We start from the raw sequence: 19,302 nt of genomic DNA, 5'->3' as shown, positions 1-19,302 counted from the left end.
AAACTGCCTCGTGTGTCATTTTCTGCATACGTGTACAAAACACAAAGCGTGGCTGAAAAACTGAACTGCAATTTATTAAGGTGGACCTGTCTAACCACATAAAATAAAGCCTCTGCCTTAAGTAGGCCAGGAAAAAAAACAAAACAAGGTGCTTAGAAAAAAATGAAATGCATCTTTTTTACTCAGCTACTCTGGGCTTTATTAACTCGGAATTAAAAAAAACCCGTGGTCAATTATGAAAATAAATGTTGCCCATAGCAACCAAGTCATCAATGTAATAATGTTATTGGGAAGTATGTCAGTTCTGTAACGGATTAAGCTGTAAAAGACTTCTTGTCTATCCTGGTGATGTCTGTCCTTCTTGCGCAGCCGGAGTGAATCTCAGCAGGTTGGAGAATTAGTACGTAGTAGGATTACGGGGAAGGCAATTAGTTCTTGACCATAATAAAATTAAGGATGCCGTTCACCACGTCCAGAGTCTCGTCTCTGACCAGCACGATGTCATAAGACTGAAGAAACTGCTCCGTCAGCTCCTCCACCTGCAGAGAAGACATAAAATGGAGTCAATCCAGCTGTAGTGGCATTTTGATCTCAACCCATGTATTTGATATTGATACGTTACAGAAAGTTTTAGCCAAGCAGAAGATGAATCCTCTACTTTCCTATTAGCAATAGATTGTAGGGAATAATGAGTAAGAAAACTGATACATTCTGCACAATTCATAGTGGAAACATACATTATATATATATAGTTATATGAATAAGCATCATGAGGGGGACATATGGCTTTGTAGGTGGAGGTAACTAGAGTTCATGCACCACTCACACTGAGCTTGCTCACACAGGGTTTGTGAACAAAGTGCCGTTGATCTAAGTGGAGTTAAAAAATTAGATTTGTGCTTTTTTGGATACATTGAGTGCTTGTTTTTGGAATACTTGTCTCTTTCTTTTGTTAGACTCTTAGGGGGGAATTCATCCAAACTGGAGCAGATTTGCACTGCAACCAATCAGCTTCTCTGTCTCATTTTCAAATCTTACCTGAGCAAACTAAAGAGATGCTCATTGCTTGCCATGGGCAACTGCTCCAGTTTTGATACATTCCCCCTTAGTATGTAACCACCTGCTGTCCGGCCGTTGTAATTAAACGGCCGCACAGCGGCTTCTTGAGAACGGGTGGGCGTCTTTAGACGTCCCATCTTGTCCCGCTCGTGCCCGCCGCTAGGCCGGAGAGAAGCTGGTGAAGCAGGTCTCTGCTTCATCAGCTTCTCTGGGGGTCCCTAGGTGACATTAGGGTTCTTAAAGACTCCATAAAGAGGACCTGTCACTGCAAATTGGCTATCACATAGGGAGCTTGCTGAGCTTGGGGACACATAGCTCTCTATGTGTCCCCAAAAAATGGTATAAAATCCATTTCAGTACAGCGTTGCATGACGGAATAAATGTCAGTCAAAGTATCGCAGCGCCGAATACTAACAAAAATGGCCTGGCCAGGAAGGGGGTATAAACACCCAGGTCAGCAAGTGGTTACATTTTTTTTTCTTTAAATAACCTGCCCTTTTTTTCCCCTCTTTCTGGTTTGCAGCTTTCTGGTTAGAGGAGGGGTTCATTGATCCCAGGTGTCTCTCATTAATCAGATGTAATATAAGCAAGTGCACAACTCACATTGAGCTTGCTCACAGATGGCTTGTGAACAAAGTGCCGTTAAGCTAAGTGGAGTTACAAAAAATTGAAGAAGTATCTTTAACTTCCTATAACTAATATAAACAATGTAACTGGGATAAAGTATACTAGTATGTTTGAAGGGTTTGTTGAGTGCACACTGTATCACATGTATACACAAATGGAGTCACAGCTCCAGGATGAATACCGCTGTGATAAATGTGAGCAGGTTGCACTCCTGGAAGCTCACATTAGAGATCTGGAAGAGCGAATGGCAACACTGAGGAGGATTATGAAACCTTGAGAGGAGTCTACTGGTAATTGAGCAAGCAGTTAATGGGGTTGATGAGGAGGGGTATAGAATATAATAGGGCAGATAAGTCATACAGGCGTCAGACTATAATGGAGGGTGGAACAGGGGAAGATTGGGGGAGAGCAATGGAAGTGAATAAGGAGATTGCAAACAAACGGAGTCTTGGCTTTGTTTTTCACATGATTGGGCTGTTAATATTCCTGGTTTTGCTCTCTTTCGGAGTGACCGGGTAAAACAAAAAGGTGGTGGGGTTTGTCCTTATGTCAGAGGTGATAAAAAGTGAGTGTGAAAGAGGACTTTGTTGATACAATGCCTCTGAAGTTATACAGCTCATTTCTTTGAGGACACGTGGGTGTAAGCCGTCTGGTCCAGGTGATTTGTTCGCCTTAATTTTGTCTAACTGTTTCTGGACCAAATCAATAGTCAGCCATTGTGGTTCATTAGAGGCTGTGGCACTACTATCCCCAATATGGACTTGAGTTGCATCCTGTTCCTTGGTGTGCACAGAGCTGAAGAAAATATTTCAAAGATTTATTTCCCTTCTCTTTGTCCACAGTTACCAACTCTGAGTTATCTTGTAAGGGGCCGCCATGCTTGGACCTGATTTTTAAAAAACTAATAATATATTGAAATATTGCCTTTTGCAACCTAATGTTCGTTTTTAATCTTTGCGATCTTTATTTTCTTTTTACATATTTTGTTATATTCTTTGTAGCTTTCAAATGACGACAGTGTTCCTTCATTTTCATATATTTGAAACGCCCTTTTCTTATTCTTTATGGCTTTTCTAACATGGGATGTGAGCCACATGGGTTTTCAGGGTTGTGAAATTTCTATCGCCTGACGCCTGGGACATGCAGTTCCAGGCGTGTAGTTTTTTTGCACATTTAGCCCTGCTTTGGGCAAGCAGGGCTAAATGTACAGCAGCTGCACCATTTATACAAGTGATCTGATCAGATCGCCTGTACCAACCTGTCTGTCTCCACTCCCTACCGTGGACAAGGGGGCACCCTTTGCGTCTGAAGGAAAAGAGGTTTAACCTATGCAAACGGAAAGGATTCTTCACAGTTAGAGCTGTGAAAATGTGGAATAGACTCCCCCAGGAACTAGTTCTAGCGAGCTCAGTTAATTGTTTAAAAAAAATAAAAATCTGGCTGTATTCCTAAATGCACAGAATATTACTGGATATGGAGTTCTTATAGGTATATTAATATTATTTCTTTTCCTTTTCTCTATAGGTTGAACTTGATGGACTTTTTTCAACCTGACTAACTATGCAACTATGTAGGACCGTTAGGCTTTGTAGAGAGATGCAACTAGAGTTCATGTAGGATCTTTAGGCTTTGTAGAGAGAGGTAACTAGAGTTCAAAGACAGAAAGTCATAAACAAGTTTTCTGACCTTGGCCTGAGGAACAATAGGTTCAATACCAAGACAGCTTTCCTCTAACCTTGATATGAGGAAGTCTTATCAAAACAAGAAGACCCATCTCGTGTTCTTAGCACAATCTAATTGGAGTACAGGGTGGCATTATTATCTGATTTTTGGAGATAATTTAAGATAACACTGATGGTTTTATTGTTCAAATCAAGGGCCTGCAAGCCCATATTATTTGGACGCGCCTGAATTGCTCCATGTTCCTGGCCAGTCGAATAAACCTACTTCTTGAAGACCTGCCTGGTATCAATCCTCCATTTATTTTACCTCACAGGGCCATAAGAGGGCATCAACCCCACTATTAATCTTGCTACCAAGGTCACACAATCTCCACTTTACCTAACACTACAGCTACAATTAAATAGCAATCATTTGTTTGTACTGAGGATCAGGAAATTATGCTACCTTCTTTTATCATTAATATAATTATTTATTATTATTTTTCCAAGACGAAGAGTTGTAGCCTCACCTTGTCATTCAGGTAGCCAATCCTAAGAATGTTCTCCAAATTGGCGACTCCTTCAGCCATTGTGAGGTCGCCCAGCGTATCTCCGAGAAGCAGGATGTTACTGCGGTGGCTGATCTGCTGGAAGTATTCGGTGTCTTTTAGGACGGAATTGTTCTTGTTGTACGTGTGTATAAGCTTACCCTTAAATCCAGTAAGTATACCCTAAGAGGAAATGTGACATCTTACTACACAATATGTCATACCAGTTTTTCGTGTATGCTTATATAAATAAAAAAAATCACATGCACATTCTTCCTTAGCTTTATTCACTTTGTCTAGAACTCTTCAGCTTGAGAAAGAGTCCGAGAGGTCATCTGAAGTCTGACTGTTGCCTCGTCTCACACATGTCTCCCAGCTCCTAAGTGTGTAGTGTGTAAAGTCATCACCTGTGGAAGGGTTTTACCTAGTTACCAAACCAAATAGCGACAACCATAGCACTCCAGTTGTCAAAAAGCAACATCCCAATGTCTATGGTAGAGAAAGAATCCGTTTTTAAGAGCTGGTGGCTGGCTCACACAGGTATATATAATAGGCAGTCTCGGAGACTGCTGCATGACCTCCTTTGCCTATCTATACCAGTGATGTTCCAGCCAATGTATAGCACAATCCTTTTGTTCACCCAGATAAGTGTGGTGTAGAGTCACACATTAATCATTGTATTCAGCTACGTTGTCCACAACAGCCTCCATCAATGGCATCCTCAGAGAGGTAGCATCTAGGGACTAATTTCACAAGGACTGGCCTTCCTTCAACTAACCCTCAAACCCTTTCAATTCCATGCTAGTCAGCACTATAACACTATCAGCCATTCCATCTGCTTTTCTCTACAGCACTATGGAACCCTCCTTTTCCTGTGTAGCAGGACGCCTCCACTATCACCAGGCTAATACATTGCTGGATCTCAATTGGTATCCAATGTCACAACACAAATAAACCCCACCTGGTCCCCTAGGACAGTGCACAGCAAGACAGCCAACACCAGTTTTCAGCAGGGCTGCCCCATAGGTCAGTAAATCTGGCATTCCATTTACCTCATCATTAAAGTCCATATAGTTGGAGACCACCTTAATATTGGGATGATAAACTCCGGCCTGGCGGATGATCTCTTCCAGGACATCTCCAATACCAGCAGAGAAAATGAACAAAGGGATCTCATTGTGATATAGAGCGTCAAAAAATTTCTCAAAACCTTCCCTGAAAAAAAAGACAGACCTCAGCTTTGTATGGATGATACAAGGTGATAAGAATATTGAATGAAGGGTTGGAAAAGAGAAACTGACCATCAAAGAGATGATAGAGAGAGAGAGAGAGAGACACACACACAAAAGACAGAGAGAGGGGTCGAGGGAGGGGAGAGTGAGACACCAAAGAGAGAGAGAGAGAGAGCACAAGACTTTGAAAAGGAAAAAATAGGAGAGAGACAGACGGAGAGGGAAGAAAGTCGCCAAAAAGAGAGGGAAGGGAGGGCAAGACACCAACAAGAAAGGAAAGGGAGGGCAAGACGCCAACAAGAGCGGGAAGGGAGGACAAGACGCCAACAAGAGAGGAAAGGGAGGGCAAGACGCCAACAAAAGAGGGAAGGGAGGGCAAGACGCCAACAAGAGAGGGAAGGGAGGGCAAGACGCCAAAAAGAGAGGGAAGGGAGGGCAAGATGCCAAAAAGAGAGAAAGAGAAGAGCAAGACACCAAAGAGAGGAAAAGGAGAGCGAGAAAGAGAGCGAGACAGACATCGAAGGAGGAGAGAGAAGTCTCCAAAGAGAAGGAGAAAAGAGAGATTTAAGCTGCGAGTTCAGGTCACTGGAGTGTCTTGTTGCACCGTCTCTTCAAGTGGGGAAACACCGGTGTAGAAAATCTCCCTACTGGAGTGCCAAAAGAGAGATAAGAAGCCATAGGGGATACAACCATACAGCCAAAATCTGAAAGAGCGATGCTGGCTGGACCAACATATAGTTCTTCTCTTACCGTAGCTTAGCCTGAGCCTCTTTCACAATCTGAGAAAGCTTTTGCTTCTCGATCCTCTGTTCACAGAGCAGTGTGTGCGCTTTACTCCACCTGACAGAAAGATTAGAAGCTGGTCAGAAAACACAAACCCTCTGCAATACAAAGCCATTGATCAGCAGTTTATTCAGGGAAAGCATGGCCTTCATTTATCCGACTGCTCAAAGGTTTGCCGATGTTTCCTTTAGGCCCCATTCACACTGAGCGATTTATCGCGTGGTAATTCCCGCGAAATCGCGGCTATTTACCGCGCGATATCGCTCTCCAATGCATGGCAATGGGGCTCTGTCTGTCGCTGTCGCGCGTCGCTACAGCAGGACCCTTTTTGGAGCGGATTTTGTCGCGATTCTAGCTTGCTCAATTGCAAGCATTTGCGCGATATCGCGCAAAATGCAAATCGCGCATCGAATCGCTCAGTGTGAATGGGGCCTTAGTCTTTAAACAGGCACTGGAGAAATGACAGGAGGGATTGATTGGCTGCTCTAGACCAGGGGTAGGCAACCACAGCACTACATCTGTGCGGAAATGACAAATCCAATCATCCGTCTGGGAGTCGGGGGCTGCCAGAGTCTTGCAATGCGTTATGGGACTTGTAGTGTCAAGGGTTAGGCTAGGCTATCAAGCACTCAATACAAAGACAATTTTGACAATCAAACTATTTTATCACCCAAGGCTACATATTTAAAGTGGACCTCCTTTCAACAGTGGCATCCCTCATGTATAAACTGAAAAGAAATGAGCCTGACTGTCATAGTGCTGATGGTGGTGTGTACGGGTATATGACAAGCTAATATAGATATATATCTAAGGTACTTATTATAATTAGAAGTATTTAGAAATACATTAGGCCCAGGGGACGCTGATGTGTGGAGGCACAGACCAAATTTAGCAGCGTCAGTATTCACTGGCTAACTTAATACCAAGTCCATTATTTTCTTGATAAAACCCAACACAGAGATACAATTTCTTTCTCTTGTTCTCTAGTGGAATTGTTGATACTCTAGCTATGCTAATTCAAATTTTTCAGTATAAGGAGATTCTTTGTTTATTATATAGAACTTGGTCTACATCCCACCAGGGAACATATTTTTACCTACCTGGGTGGGCATTTCTCATACGGGAATAAATAGTAATAAAGGTTTTTAAAATTTAACAGACACGGTCACCTTGGCCATGCAAGCCAAAGTGACTGTCAGGGGAATTTATCAAAGCGGGAGCAGACAGCATCTACAGCAGTTGCCTGTGCCAACCAATCAGCTTCTCTTTTCAGCTTGCTCAGGTAAGATTTGAAAATGAGACAAAGAAGCTGCTCCAGATTTTGTCTGCTCCAGTTCTTATAAATCCCCCCCCCCTGTCTTCCTTTAAAAGGGCATTCCCAGATCTTCTTATATTCACCTTACTCCCTCCCCGCTTCTTCATAGCTGGCAAGAATACCCAACACTTCCAGGTATGGGTGAGCATATGATCTGCCTCCCTGTGACAGTTACCAGGCCTATGAGTCCATTGCTAAGCCTAAGCACTGTCACATGACCTAATACAGCTTCCTTGGGTCACCAACACAGCTGATTTCAGTTCCAGATACAGAAGGAGTGGTGAGGGGACATAAGTGAGGTGAGCATAAGAGGGTCGGGGGAAGCCCTTTGCAGAGACATTGCCACATTGACCTACATAGGAAAGGTGACAGTGTCTCTAAGTCTGGGAATATCATCTATTTGTGTATTTTGCATTTGTGCTAATGGTGAATAAACAGTTTGGATTTTTATGGCGAGTGAGTTTTGGGAACTTATTTTCTGGTTATTGACATCGGATTTCTTAGGTCTTCCCCCAATTTGATAACAAGGAACGGTTTCCGGCTATGTTTAGCAGTTTTCACATCGCAGTCGGAACTAGTTGATGAATTCTAAGGAAAACAGAACTGGATTGAAGGGTTGTTCTTTACATTTGCCTGGTTGTTCCCTACATTTGCCTGGTTGTTCCCTACAGTTGCCTGGTTGTTCCTCACATTTGCTTGGTTGTTCCTCGCATTTGCCTAGTTGTTCCTCGCATTTGCCTGGTTGTTCCTCGCATTTGCCTGGTTGTTCCTCGCATTTGCCTGGTTGTTCCTCACATTTGCCTGGTTGTTCCTCACATTTGCCTGGTTGTTCCTTACATTTGTCTGGTTGTTCCTCACATTTGCCTGGTTGTTCCTTACATTTGCTTGGTTGTTTCTTACATTTGCCTGGTTGTTTCTTACATTTGCCTTTACATTCATTAACTGGTTCCTAATGTCTTTTACATCAGGAACCAGTTAATGAATTCTAATTAAAACATAACTGGATGGAAGGGTTGTTCTTTACATTTGCCTGGAGCTTCGTTAAATTGCCCTCAGCATGTTCTTACCATTCCACCATCAGTGGGTACTTCTCCTCGACGGTCCGATGGGGGTCAATTTCAAGGGGGTAGTAGATGTTATAAAGATCCTTTAACTGAAAAAGAAAAGACCACACAAGATTGCATACATACATACGTGTACATATCCACAATACACATGATAGATTACACAACTACCTAGTAACACTTTATACTTTTGGTGGGCAGGGCGTGGATTCCCAGGCGCTGGAGGTTGATGAGAACTCCCTTCTATTAAGGAATGGGTAGCAGAGGTTAATCGCCTGGAATGCTGCTGGAGGAACCTTTGGCTCAGATCTTCTACAGAACCTCAACATTTCTTGAAACTTGGGAGTGTTTGGGTAGCTTTCATTAACTCTAAACATCTTTTCACAGTTCTGCAGTTAGGACACTTCCATGGAGGTGCCCACTGTTGAATAGAACTACCAGTTTGGGGGCGCCCACCTTGACCTACCATCTTCCCTACCCTTCTTGTGTCCTTCCCAACTTCTTAATCCTCTACTATCTACTGCTCCTTCCCATCTTTCTGCTGTCCACTTGGCTCACCGGATTTACACTGCCACCTTCTAAGGCAGGGAGATTTTATCAAACTCCTACACCTACTCCGGCTACCCTCCCAACTCCGCTCTCCTGAACTCCCAACACTGGATCTACTCTGTCAGCCGAAATACTTAATTGAACTGTAACACTGTTTTTGCACTATTGCTACCTGTTGGGTGGTTTCTCTACTTTTGATACCTGCTGTAATATATTGTTATTTAGGTTTTCAAGTATCTTTAAAAAGGAGAACTATGGGGTTAGGGCTTTTCCCCATAGTTCTCCTTAGGGAAACGGGAGGACACAAACTAGCGTCCTCCCGTCACCCTAAGCTCAGTATACCGCGAGCTACAGCTCGCGGTATACTGAGACGCCGCAGCTGAAGCAGATCCTTACAATTATGTCTGGATCCGCCCAGTTGCGTGAGTACCAGCTGGCTCTGCCTATCTAGAGGCAGAGCCAGCTGTACCTGCCCCCTCCCCCGTCCGTTCCGCCAGTCAGCGCTGGAGGATCGGAGCGGGGAGGGGGGAATTCAGCCACTGTCACGGCTCTCTGCGAAGAAGAGATTGAGAAGTGAGCGAACGCCGGTATGTGTTCGCTCACTTCCCGATCTACTGAGCTGACCTGTGACAGTCTCATTGTCACAGGTCGGCTAGAACTATGAGGTGAGTGAAAAGCACTGACCTCCATAGTTCTCCTTTAAATATCTGAGTATCATCATGATCATGCGGATTAATGGTGCCACGTTGTATGCAGCCAACACTTCAACTAACCAAATGAAATAAAGACAAAGGGAGCTTTTAGTAGGAAAGTCTCTAGATTGAACAAGTACAAGGCCTTGCAACAAATGAAAAGGCACATCCATTCTTATGGTCCTGGGAGTGCTCTATTATGCCATAGAAAGTTGAGCTTTGCACCCTCTGCACTTTAAACCATAGGAAATCATTTGTTAGGGCAGCAGTTGATTGCTATTTGCATTTAACAGCAGAGGATTTCATTAGCGCAACTGAACTACTAAAACAGGGCAACTCCGGCCCTCCAGCTGTGCTTTAACTACAAATCCCAACATGTCTCTGCCTCCAGGAGTCATGCCTGTAGCTGTCACTCTTGCAATGCCTCATGGGATTTGTAGTTCCACAACAGCTGGAGGGTTGAGGCTTGGCTACTCCTAGCCTACGGGCAATTTTTAGTACAGCGGTGGGCAACTCCAGCTCTCCATCTGTGCTTTAAGAGCAAATCCCAACAATCCTCTGCCTCTGGGAGTCCTGCCTATAACTGTCCGTCTTGCAATGCCACATGGGACTTGTAGTTCCACAACAGCTGGAGAGCTGGAGTTGCCCACCCCTGTACTAAAAATTGCCCTTAGGCTAGGGGAAGCCAAACTTCAAACCTCCAGCTGCGGTGAAGCTACAAGTCCCATTAGGCATTGCAAGACTCTGACAGCCACAGGTATGACTCCCAGAGGAAGATATGTGATGCAAAGGGCCAACATCAATTCTTGAACACTCCCTACTCCTCAAACTATTCATTGAAAGGCATTAGCTGTGCAACGGAGTGTCTTAAATAAGATGATAAGCACCCGTGTTATTTATAGAAACCAATGTGAACCGTTTCAAGTCTGTACTGTTGATAAAAGAACCCAATTCATTGCTCCAGGCACACGGATCTTAATTTTTTTTATGATTTCCTTAAAGCTGAACTCCAGGCAGATATAAAGACACATGAAGGGAGCTATGCACTCCTTAATAAATCACTAAATGTATTTTTAGATGCACCCGGTGTAAGCATTTCAAGTTGATAACAGCCTCTTGCAATCCCCTGTGCAGCGAAACTCACACTGCAAAAGGGAGGGATAGCATTGGGAGCCAATCAAGTGGGCTGTATGCAGATGTGTGCCAAGGAACGTGCTGATAGGAAGAGAGAACAGAGAATTCACCACATCAGTCTGCTGCTGCTCTTTCACTGCGCAATTTAGAAGGCTGGGTTTGGAGAGAGAACACTACTGTAATCCTTCTATAGTGCGAGAATAAGTGGTGTCACCTGCCTGCATGTGCATTCTGGCTTGGCTGTGTAAGGCCTATTGGTTTACTTGTTCCTATAGTACTGTGGCCCTCAGTCCCCAGGACTCTACTTGCGTTGAGTTTGCAGGTTTTCCCTGTGCTTGTGTGGGTTTCCTCCCACGCTCAGCTTCTGTCTAAATTGGTCCTCATATGTGAATGCATGCATATGAGCTAGGGACTTTAGACTGTAAGCTCTTTGCGGGCACAGGCTGGTATGCTCATACAATATGTAAAGTGCTGTGTAAATTGTTGGCGCTATAACAAAAACATTCATAAAAGAACCTCGGGACTGAACAGACAGCAATACAAATGTTTAGAGGTTATACAGCTCCCTTATAGGAAATTCATCCCATGCATTATCTGTGTATTATGCCATTTTCCTGGAGTTCAGCATCACAGGTTATCCCGCGACTCACCTTCTTCCTGCACTCCTCGCTAATGATCTTGCTGTTGTCAATAATATCTGTGTAGGAGAGATGGGATGAGATGGCCAGCGGCGTTATTACCCAGAGAATGTTACAGGAGGCCAGTAGGTGGAGACAGCTGTATACTCACTATAGCAGGTAGGACACCTTTCTCCATTGTACCTGAAGCGGCTGAGCGTCATGTCAAAATCAGAAATAACCTGGGGGGGAAGAGGGAGAGCAGAAAACAGAAAATGAATGATAATAATACAGAGCAGGGGCAGGCAAACCTCGGCCCTCCAGCTGTGGTGAAACTACAAATCCCCATCATGCATCTGCCTTTGGGAGTCAAGCCTGTGGCTGCCAGAGTCTTGCCATGACTAATTGGATTTGTAGTTTCACCACAGCCTACCCATTCTGTAGGGGAAGCAAATGAGGGCAGTCCATTCTAGCTAACAAAGTCTTCACTTAACACTGTGCACCGCACTAACAAATTCCATATTTCCGATTTTCCAACAGTAAATGGGATCAGACCGCAATGACGCCGGCCAGAGTGTCCAAGTTGCTAAGAGCTGGGCGGGGAGATGTGTATGGCCCTTACCCATCTCCCCATCTGACTCTTAGCAGCATAGGGACATCCCGGCTGAAAAGGGGGCGTCACAACATTACGCAGCAGAGCAGCCATGCCGCTCTGCCTGACACCCCTCCCTACGAGACCCAAAAGAGATGCCGCCTGAGGCAACAACCTCAATAAAGGGACGGTCCTGCCTTGCCTTGTGATGGGGCTACTCCTGCACTGCAAGGGTTAAGTGCTCATTTTCGTCTAGGGTCTAAAATAACAGAAAATACTCACCCGAAACCTCGGCCCCATCTGGCTGCTAGACCGATCCCTGCAGTCACACTTCCCATCCACTCCAGTGATGGAATGTCCCTTGGCGTCCTCACGGATCCTTAGACTGCCGGAGCGGAGGGAGAGAGAGGCTGCAAGGACTAGTCTAGCTGCCAGGTGGGTCCAAGGTTAATGTGAGTATATCTTTATTTTAGAGCCCAGGCAAAAATAAGCACTTAACCCTTGCAGTGAGGGGGTAGCCTGACCGCAAGGCAGGACCGCCCCTTTAATGAAGCAGTCCGAGGCTGTTGCCTGAGGCAGCATCTCTTCGGGCCATGTGGGGGGCCCGGCAGGCAGAGCAGAATGGCCGCAATGTTTGTGCTGCCCTCTTTCCAGCCAGAACGCCCCAGGTTGCTAAGAGCTGCAAAGGGCCATACACATTTCTCCGCCCCGGCTCTTAACAACCTGGGGTGCTCTGGCCAGCGTCCCACCCAGCTCCTGGCAACCAGTGACGTCACTGGTTGCCAGGAGCTGTGTGGGACGCCAGCCACAACAATACCTACACCCGCCGGCCATATACCACCCGATCCAGCTTCATATGGCTCCTTATTTATACACACGAGTAGCACTTGCAATTATTAGTAGTTGGGTGGAAACGTGCGCCCCGCTACACATGGTTTCATACATATACTTTCACATTTCTTTTACACATATAATAAGCACACCTTGTCACTTCTGTATTAGTGTCCTTCGCTTTTATTTAAACACATACAAATATATAAACTCTATATTATATATGTCTATTAAATTAGAGTTATAACAATATAATCTTTTCTTAAAATTGGTTATTATAATGAATTGTGGTCTCTAACTGATGTTTTCGTTTTAACGGGGATACAGTGTGCCAGTGTCATGTTCTAAAATGTGGAAATCTAATGTTACTTGTTGTTGTATGTATTATAAAATGTGTTACATTATATACAATATAATTGATGGGGGCTGAGTGGCCGAGTGTCTGCGTCTCTTCGGGGACGGTCCCCTTTGGCGCTGGATGACCTATTTGGGCCGGCCCCCCTATTTTATCCTCTGGGGAGGTGGTCTGTGCTCGGACCCTCGCCCCCTTGGGGCTTATGCCTCGAGGTGGGCGGGGGTCCCTCTCGGCTGGCTGTAACTGTCTGCCCCACGGTGGGACTTCCTCCGGAGTTTACTGCGGGTGGGAGTGAGTGGGGCGGCGCCCGGATGGTTGGTGCTGTCTATTGGGCGGGGCGAGCTGGAATCTGCCAGCTTGGCGGGAAACCTTCCGTTGGAATGTGCACAGTCCATAGGCCCACCTATCTACAATACATGGGGAATATTAGTTTGCTTTTTGGTACCGTCCCGTGCCATATATTGTTTGATATTATACTATAATGGATGGGGATTCACCTCTCTTCGGTGCTCCTATGCGTCCCTCACTCCCTACGTCATCTGGGCGGTGGGTTCTGTCCCCCTGGAGATGTGGACTTATTCACCACTGGAACCCTAAACAAGGTTTATTTATCATTATTTATTTCAATAGTTATTTATTTTTCAATGATTACAAAAAGAAAAAAAGTATGGTGGAGTGAGTGGAGGTGTAGAGAGAACAGCGGGAGAGGTGGTCCTTGGTTCTCCTCATTCTACATTAGATCTACCAAATTATCCATGGATGGGGATTCACCCCTCTTCGGTGCTCCTATGCGTCCCTCACTCCGTACGTCATCTGGGCGGTGGGTTCTGTCCCCCTGGAGATGTGGACTCACCACTGGAACCCTAAACAAGGCAGCCTCTTATCTTCCAGAGGAAGCTTTTTTAAGCGAAACGCGTAGAAGGCTGGACCCACGGACACAAAACTGGATATGACAATGAAATTATAATATATATGATGAATTTCTATATATATTTATATGAAATAGATGTTAAAATGTATACCTTAATTGTTGATGCCGTGTATGTGGCTGTGTGGTCCAGGGAGGCGTCATGCCTATAATCAATTTTAAATCCTTTTGGGGTTGTTGTGGATACAATATTGATGAGCTTATACAATGGTTTTATCTTGATTTATTTATCGGTATAATTAAAATATATTTATTTAAAGACATTTGTGTAATATGTGTTTTTCATGCCTAGAGTGACACCTTAAAAGCCCAATATTCTCTAGCTTTTTGATGCATAGATCACCCCTTGTCAAGTTCCAGCACAAGGATTCTGTTTTGAAACCACTCCAACTGACCTGTAATTTCTTGTCTCCTCCACTCTGTAACGCCATGATCAGTTCTTGAACCTTCTGTGGATCTTTCATACGAACCGTGTCTTTATTCAGCTCTGGGATCTGAAAAAAACGATCATAGGAAAGGTAGTAAATGAAACGGCGTTCAATTTTCTAAATAAACAAACAAAATATCAATATACTGGCTGCTGAGACGCTCTGCTGGCTACTGGGGGCGTGCCTGAGCGCTAAAATCAGAGCAAAGTCAAATTGTGCGTGCTGAAACTTGTCGTACAGGAGCAGAATTGTGCTTTTTGGCCCCACAGATTATATGGGAGCAACTAAAAATCACAGTAAACATGCGTTTTTCTAGTGCTCCTATTAGTCTATGGAGCCAAAACCGCACATGGAAATAGCTCATGTACTTGCTTCACGGTACAGAACGCTCAGATGTGAACAGTGTCCACATCATGCAGGCGCTGAGTGTCCATATGCAGGCGCTGATATGGACAACAAAGAAGGACCCAAGCAGGAAGTCACCAAAAGAGGTGAAGACTTGAGGCTGTGGCTAAACATAGGGATTTGAGGGGTGAGCAGGTTTTTTTTTTTTTTTGGGTGAAACTTTATTCAAATGTCACAAAATGACATTTCATTTAACTCTATGCATGTGGTGACATTAAGTGTGGCGAGCTGCGCTGAATTAAAAAAAAATTAAAAAAAATTGTAGAAATGTCACCAGCACACCAATCCTTTTAGAATTTGACAATTGGTCAATGCTCAAGCCTGATGAAGGGACCTTGTGTTGCCCCGAAAGCGCTTGTTCCTGTGACAAGGAACTTCAATAAATGAAGCTTTTGCTCTTCTAAAAGGATTGGTGTGCTGGTGACATTTCTACAATTTTCTGATATTTGCGGCGCCATCCGCAGTCACTACGAGCACCCACCCCATCACAAGGGACTTTCCGTGAGGAGTGCAACAAGGATAAGTACTTATTGAATAAAAAAAGACATGCTGCATTTCTATGGAGTTCCTGCACAAATAAGATATTTATTTTCACATTTCAAGCCGCTTGCAGTGCAACATTAAAGTATAAGCGAACTTTAAAACAAAGTGCATGTATCCTTTTTATTAAAATAATCCCACTCGCTCCCCCTTCCAGCAGATCTGTACTTACCGAGATAAAATGAGCATGGTTCCACTATTGTTCATGCCCCAATGCTCCCTCTGCTGGCCGCACCTGCACATTACAGCCCCATAGACCTCTATAGGGCCATGGCCAGGAAAGGGAGATTGCATTCTGGATGTCAACAAACAGCGGAGTAGCTGCCCTCGGATCTCAGTAAATGTAGATCTGCTGAGGGCGAAGGTGGGAGCATTTAAGTCAGGGGAATAAGCCAAAAAGAATAGACTTAGCCTAAAAGTGCACTTATTCTTCAAAACAGAGCAATGATTCACAATGCATGTTCCTATTGAACGTGACACGTGAGTCAGAAAACAGGAAAATCTCTATTTGCAACATTTCACAGCCATGTGCGGCACAAATTGAAAAGACTGCATATATTTTAGGTGCATAAAGTAAGCGTATTAGTGCGCTAATCAGAAGGTGCCACAGGGCCCCTCATAAACTAAAGGTGACATAATCGATCATTTGTCAAACTTTCTATTATTAATTGTTTCCCTCCCTATCGAATCTGCCACTGGCCCTGCCAGCTAGGAGCCTCCGTGCCGCTTCAATGAGGGCCCAGCTTTCGCGGCATCAGGGGCCCGGGGACCACCCAAATTTTCTCGTGGACCACAGGTTGGCGACTGCTGGTTTAGTATGAACAGGGCAGGATTGTAAGCATCGCCATGGCTCCCCCTAGAGTCTAGGACCGCCAATCAGCTGTCGGTATATTGGCTATTCATAGCCTATTTATATCCCACCAACTGCCAAACTTCACCAACTGCCATCAGCTGTCCAATGAGAGCTTCATTGCTGGTAAAATGGACAACATATTCCCCTGCTCAGTTCTGCTCCATCAATGGAAAACGCAACTGTAATGTCACAAGAGAAGCCTAAAAACGCTGCTGCTGCTGCTCCAGTGAGTATCATTTGATTGACATGGTGCAGGGTGATCTTGTTCGCTCTAAACGAGTGAGATCTTTCAAAATGCATTTGAATGCGATTTTGGTGCTGCTTATCCTGCTGTTTCCTGGCTCTGCCAGAGCCCCAACCACTTTTAATGACCTGGTGGAGAAGGCAAAGCATATCACCAGTAAAGAAAAGATTGCAGTCAAAAGCACGGATTGTGACGTGTCGTGCGGCATAGGTTCCATGACGCAGACCCGCTGCTTTGTGGAAAACACTGAGGAAAAGGGCAAGGAAGTGTTGTCAGAGTGCGAAGACATCGTGGTAGAATGCAGTGGCATCTGGGAGTGCGGAGTGAAGTCGTACGCCGCTGACATAGGCGCAGACCTTCAGCTCGACTGCCAAACGGCCCAGCTGGTGGGACATAAAGAAAATACTATGACCTACCAATGGACATTTGCTGCTGGAGTGATCACCACAGACGACGAAGTTTTCGATGAAAGAGTCGGCAGCAAACGCACCGTCAAACTTTACCACATCCAGGAGAGTAGTGCCGGTACATATAGATGCCAGATGGAAGACTCCAATGGCAAACTGATCAAGGTGGTCTATTTTGCCGTTAGGGTGATTGACCCTTCAGTCTTTGACCTGAACATGAACAGGCTTCTTGCCAAACAAAAGCACAAGTCGGTAATAAGAGAAGCCCTCGCAGGAAAGTTCGAGGCTCTACGCTACAAACAACAGGTCTTCATAATATTTGGAGTCGGAATCGGGGTCAGCGTACCTCTAGGCATCATTATGGGCGTCTTGTACCACTGTCTGAAAAGACAAGAGCGTGAGGAAGTAGACCCTGAGGGAGGAGCCCCGGAGGGAGGAGCCCCGGAGGGGGAAGACCCTCAGGAAGTGTAGCCTGAGGGCGAATATCCTTAGGAGGTCATCCTGAGGAAGAGCAGCATGGGGGCGAATATCCGTAGGAGGTAATCCCGAGGAAGAGCAGCCTGAGGGGAAATATCCTTATGAGGTCATCCCAAGGAAGAGCAGCCTGAGGGCAAATATCCTTATGAGGTCATCCCAAGGAAGAGCAGCCTGAGGGCAAATATCCTTATGAGGTCATCCCAAGGAAGAGCAGCCTGAGGGCAAATATCCTTATGCGGTCATCCCAAGGAAGAGCAGCCTGAGGGCAAGTATCCTTATGAGGTCATCCCAAGGAAGAGCAGCCTGAGGGCGAATATCCTTAGGAGGTCATCCTGAGGAAGAGCAGCCTGAGGGCGAATATCCTTAGGAGGTCATCCTGAGGAAGAGCAGCATGGAGACAAATATCCGTAGGAGGTCATCCCGAGGAAGAGAAGCCTGAGGAAGAATATCCTTAGGAGGTCATCCCGAGGAAGAGAAGCCTGAGGGAGAATATCCTTAGGAGGTCATCCCGAGGAAGAGCAGACTGAGAGAGAATATCCTTAGGAGGTCATCCCGAGGAAGAGCAGCCGGAGGGCAAATATCCTTATGCGGTCATCCTGAGGAAGAGCAGCATGGGGGCAAATATCCGTAGGAGGTCATCCCGAGGAAGAGAAGCCTGAGGGAGAATATCCTTAGGAGGTCATCCCGAGGAAGAGCAGACTGAGAGAGAATATCCTTAGGAGGTCATCCCGAGGAAGAGCAGCCGGAGGGCAAATATCCTTATGCGGTCATCCTGAGGAAGAGCAGCATGGGGGCAAATATCCGTAGGAGGTCATCCCGAGGAAGAGAAGCCTGAGGGAGAATATCCTTAGGAGGTCATCCCGAGGAAGAGCAGCCTGAGGGTGAAAATCCTTAGGAGGTCATCCCGAAGGAGAGCAGCCTGAGGGTGAAAATCCTTAGGAGGTCATCCCGAAGAAGAGCAGCCTGAGGGCAGATATCCTTAAGAAGAAGATTCTGAGGTGTAGACTGAACATCCTATGCAATTAAATTGCTAGTCACACCTCACGACTTCTTCGCATGCTATTAACGTCACACCATCGTAGCATTCCTCTGTTGACGCAGCGCATGAAGATCAACATGGGACCAGTAATGTGTTGAAGCGACTGTATCATCTTGCCACGGAGCTACCAACTAGTCCCCTGACGCAGCAACTAACTAGATCCTCCTATGCAGCATACTGGCTCCTAGTTCTGGGCAAAATGTGTCCATTATTTGACTTTCTATAATAAACTATTCATGACTCAACATAACCTAGTGTTCACTATGAGTATATTTCTGGCTTGAGGAGAAGGGGAGAGGTTACAGGGAAGATTATTATGCATTAGCAAGACAATTGCTCTTGGATGATTACAGTCCCTGTCAGAAGCCTGAGTGACAACTGCAGTAGAACCAGTGGAAGACTAGGGTGGAGCGTTGTCACCCCACAACAAGAACTGCCTCGGTGGCATGCTCACTGAGCATTGTTTTAATCAAAGCAGCACATAAAAAAAACAAAAAAAAAAACAACGTAGAAATGGCTATTGAAATGACTTTATCCTGTTGTAGTTTGTAAGCGATTTTGATTGGTTGTACAGACTGGATGACATGGCTTACACTGTGCACCCTGATCTATATATTATTGAATAGCCTTGTGGGTCATCAGCTGGCTAGGGGCCACAGAAAACCCAGACACGCACATGTTATACTTACAATCATCTTTCTGGGCTGGAGGAGTGATAGGAAGGGTCAGATGAGCTGATTCTGGGTCACTCTTCTCTTCCAGGGTGCTGATGTCAAAGCAGATCGTGTTGTACTGCACATGTGATTCCACTGTGCTGCACTGCACATAAACACTAGCGCCCTCTTGTGGCTAAAACGGTTTATAGCCGTAGGCCAATGACACCACTATCCAATTCTGCTAGTGCACAGACGCCATACATACA

General features: G+C 45.2%; 1 protein-coding gene across 1 annotated transcript; it reads right to left on the bottom strand.

Annotated features, from left to right (window-relative positions):
- Positions 1 to 425: 425 nt before the first annotated feature.
- Positions 426 to 19,099, bottom strand: NT5C3B (5'-nucleotidase, cytosolic IIIB). Its single transcript, XM_018556594.1, has 9 exons — positions 19,070 to 19,099; positions 14,383 to 14,481; positions 11,454 to 11,523; positions 11,315 to 11,361; positions 8,293 to 8,378; positions 5,878 to 5,967; positions 4,948 to 5,110; positions 3,878 to 4,078; positions 426 to 539 (listed from the first exon to the last, which is right to left on the bottom strand). The coding sequence occupies exons 1-9, from the start codon at positions 19,073 to 19,075 to the stop codon at positions 429 to 431; spliced, it is 873 nt and encodes a 290-aa protein (XP_018412096.1). The 5' UTR covers positions 19,076 to 19,099; the 3' UTR covers positions 426 to 428.
- Positions 19,100 to 19,302: the final 203 nt, after the last annotated feature.

Source organism: Nanorana parkeri, unplaced genomic scaffold (assembly GCF_000935625.1).
Source record: "Nanorana parkeri isolate BGI_ZX_2015 unplaced genomic scaffold, ASM93562v1 scaffold242, whole genome shotgun sequence".
Taxonomy (NCBI): Eukaryota; Metazoa; Chordata; class Amphibia; order Anura; family Dicroglossidae; genus Nanorana; species Nanorana parkeri.
This window is presented reverse-complemented; position numbering and strand designations above follow the sequence as displayed.

Bases quoted from the DNA above. Each gene is read 5' to 3' on its own strand.
- NT5C3B (XM_018556594.1), bottom strand. The intron at 8,379-11,314 runs GTGAGTCGCGGG...TTTCTTTTTCAG, and splicing joins GCGAGGAGTGCAGGAAGAAG to TTAAAGGATCTTTATAACAT. The intron at 5,968-8,292 runs GTAAGAACATGC...TCTTTCTGTCAG, and splicing joins TACCCACTGATGGTGGAATG to GTGGAGTAAAGCGCACACAC.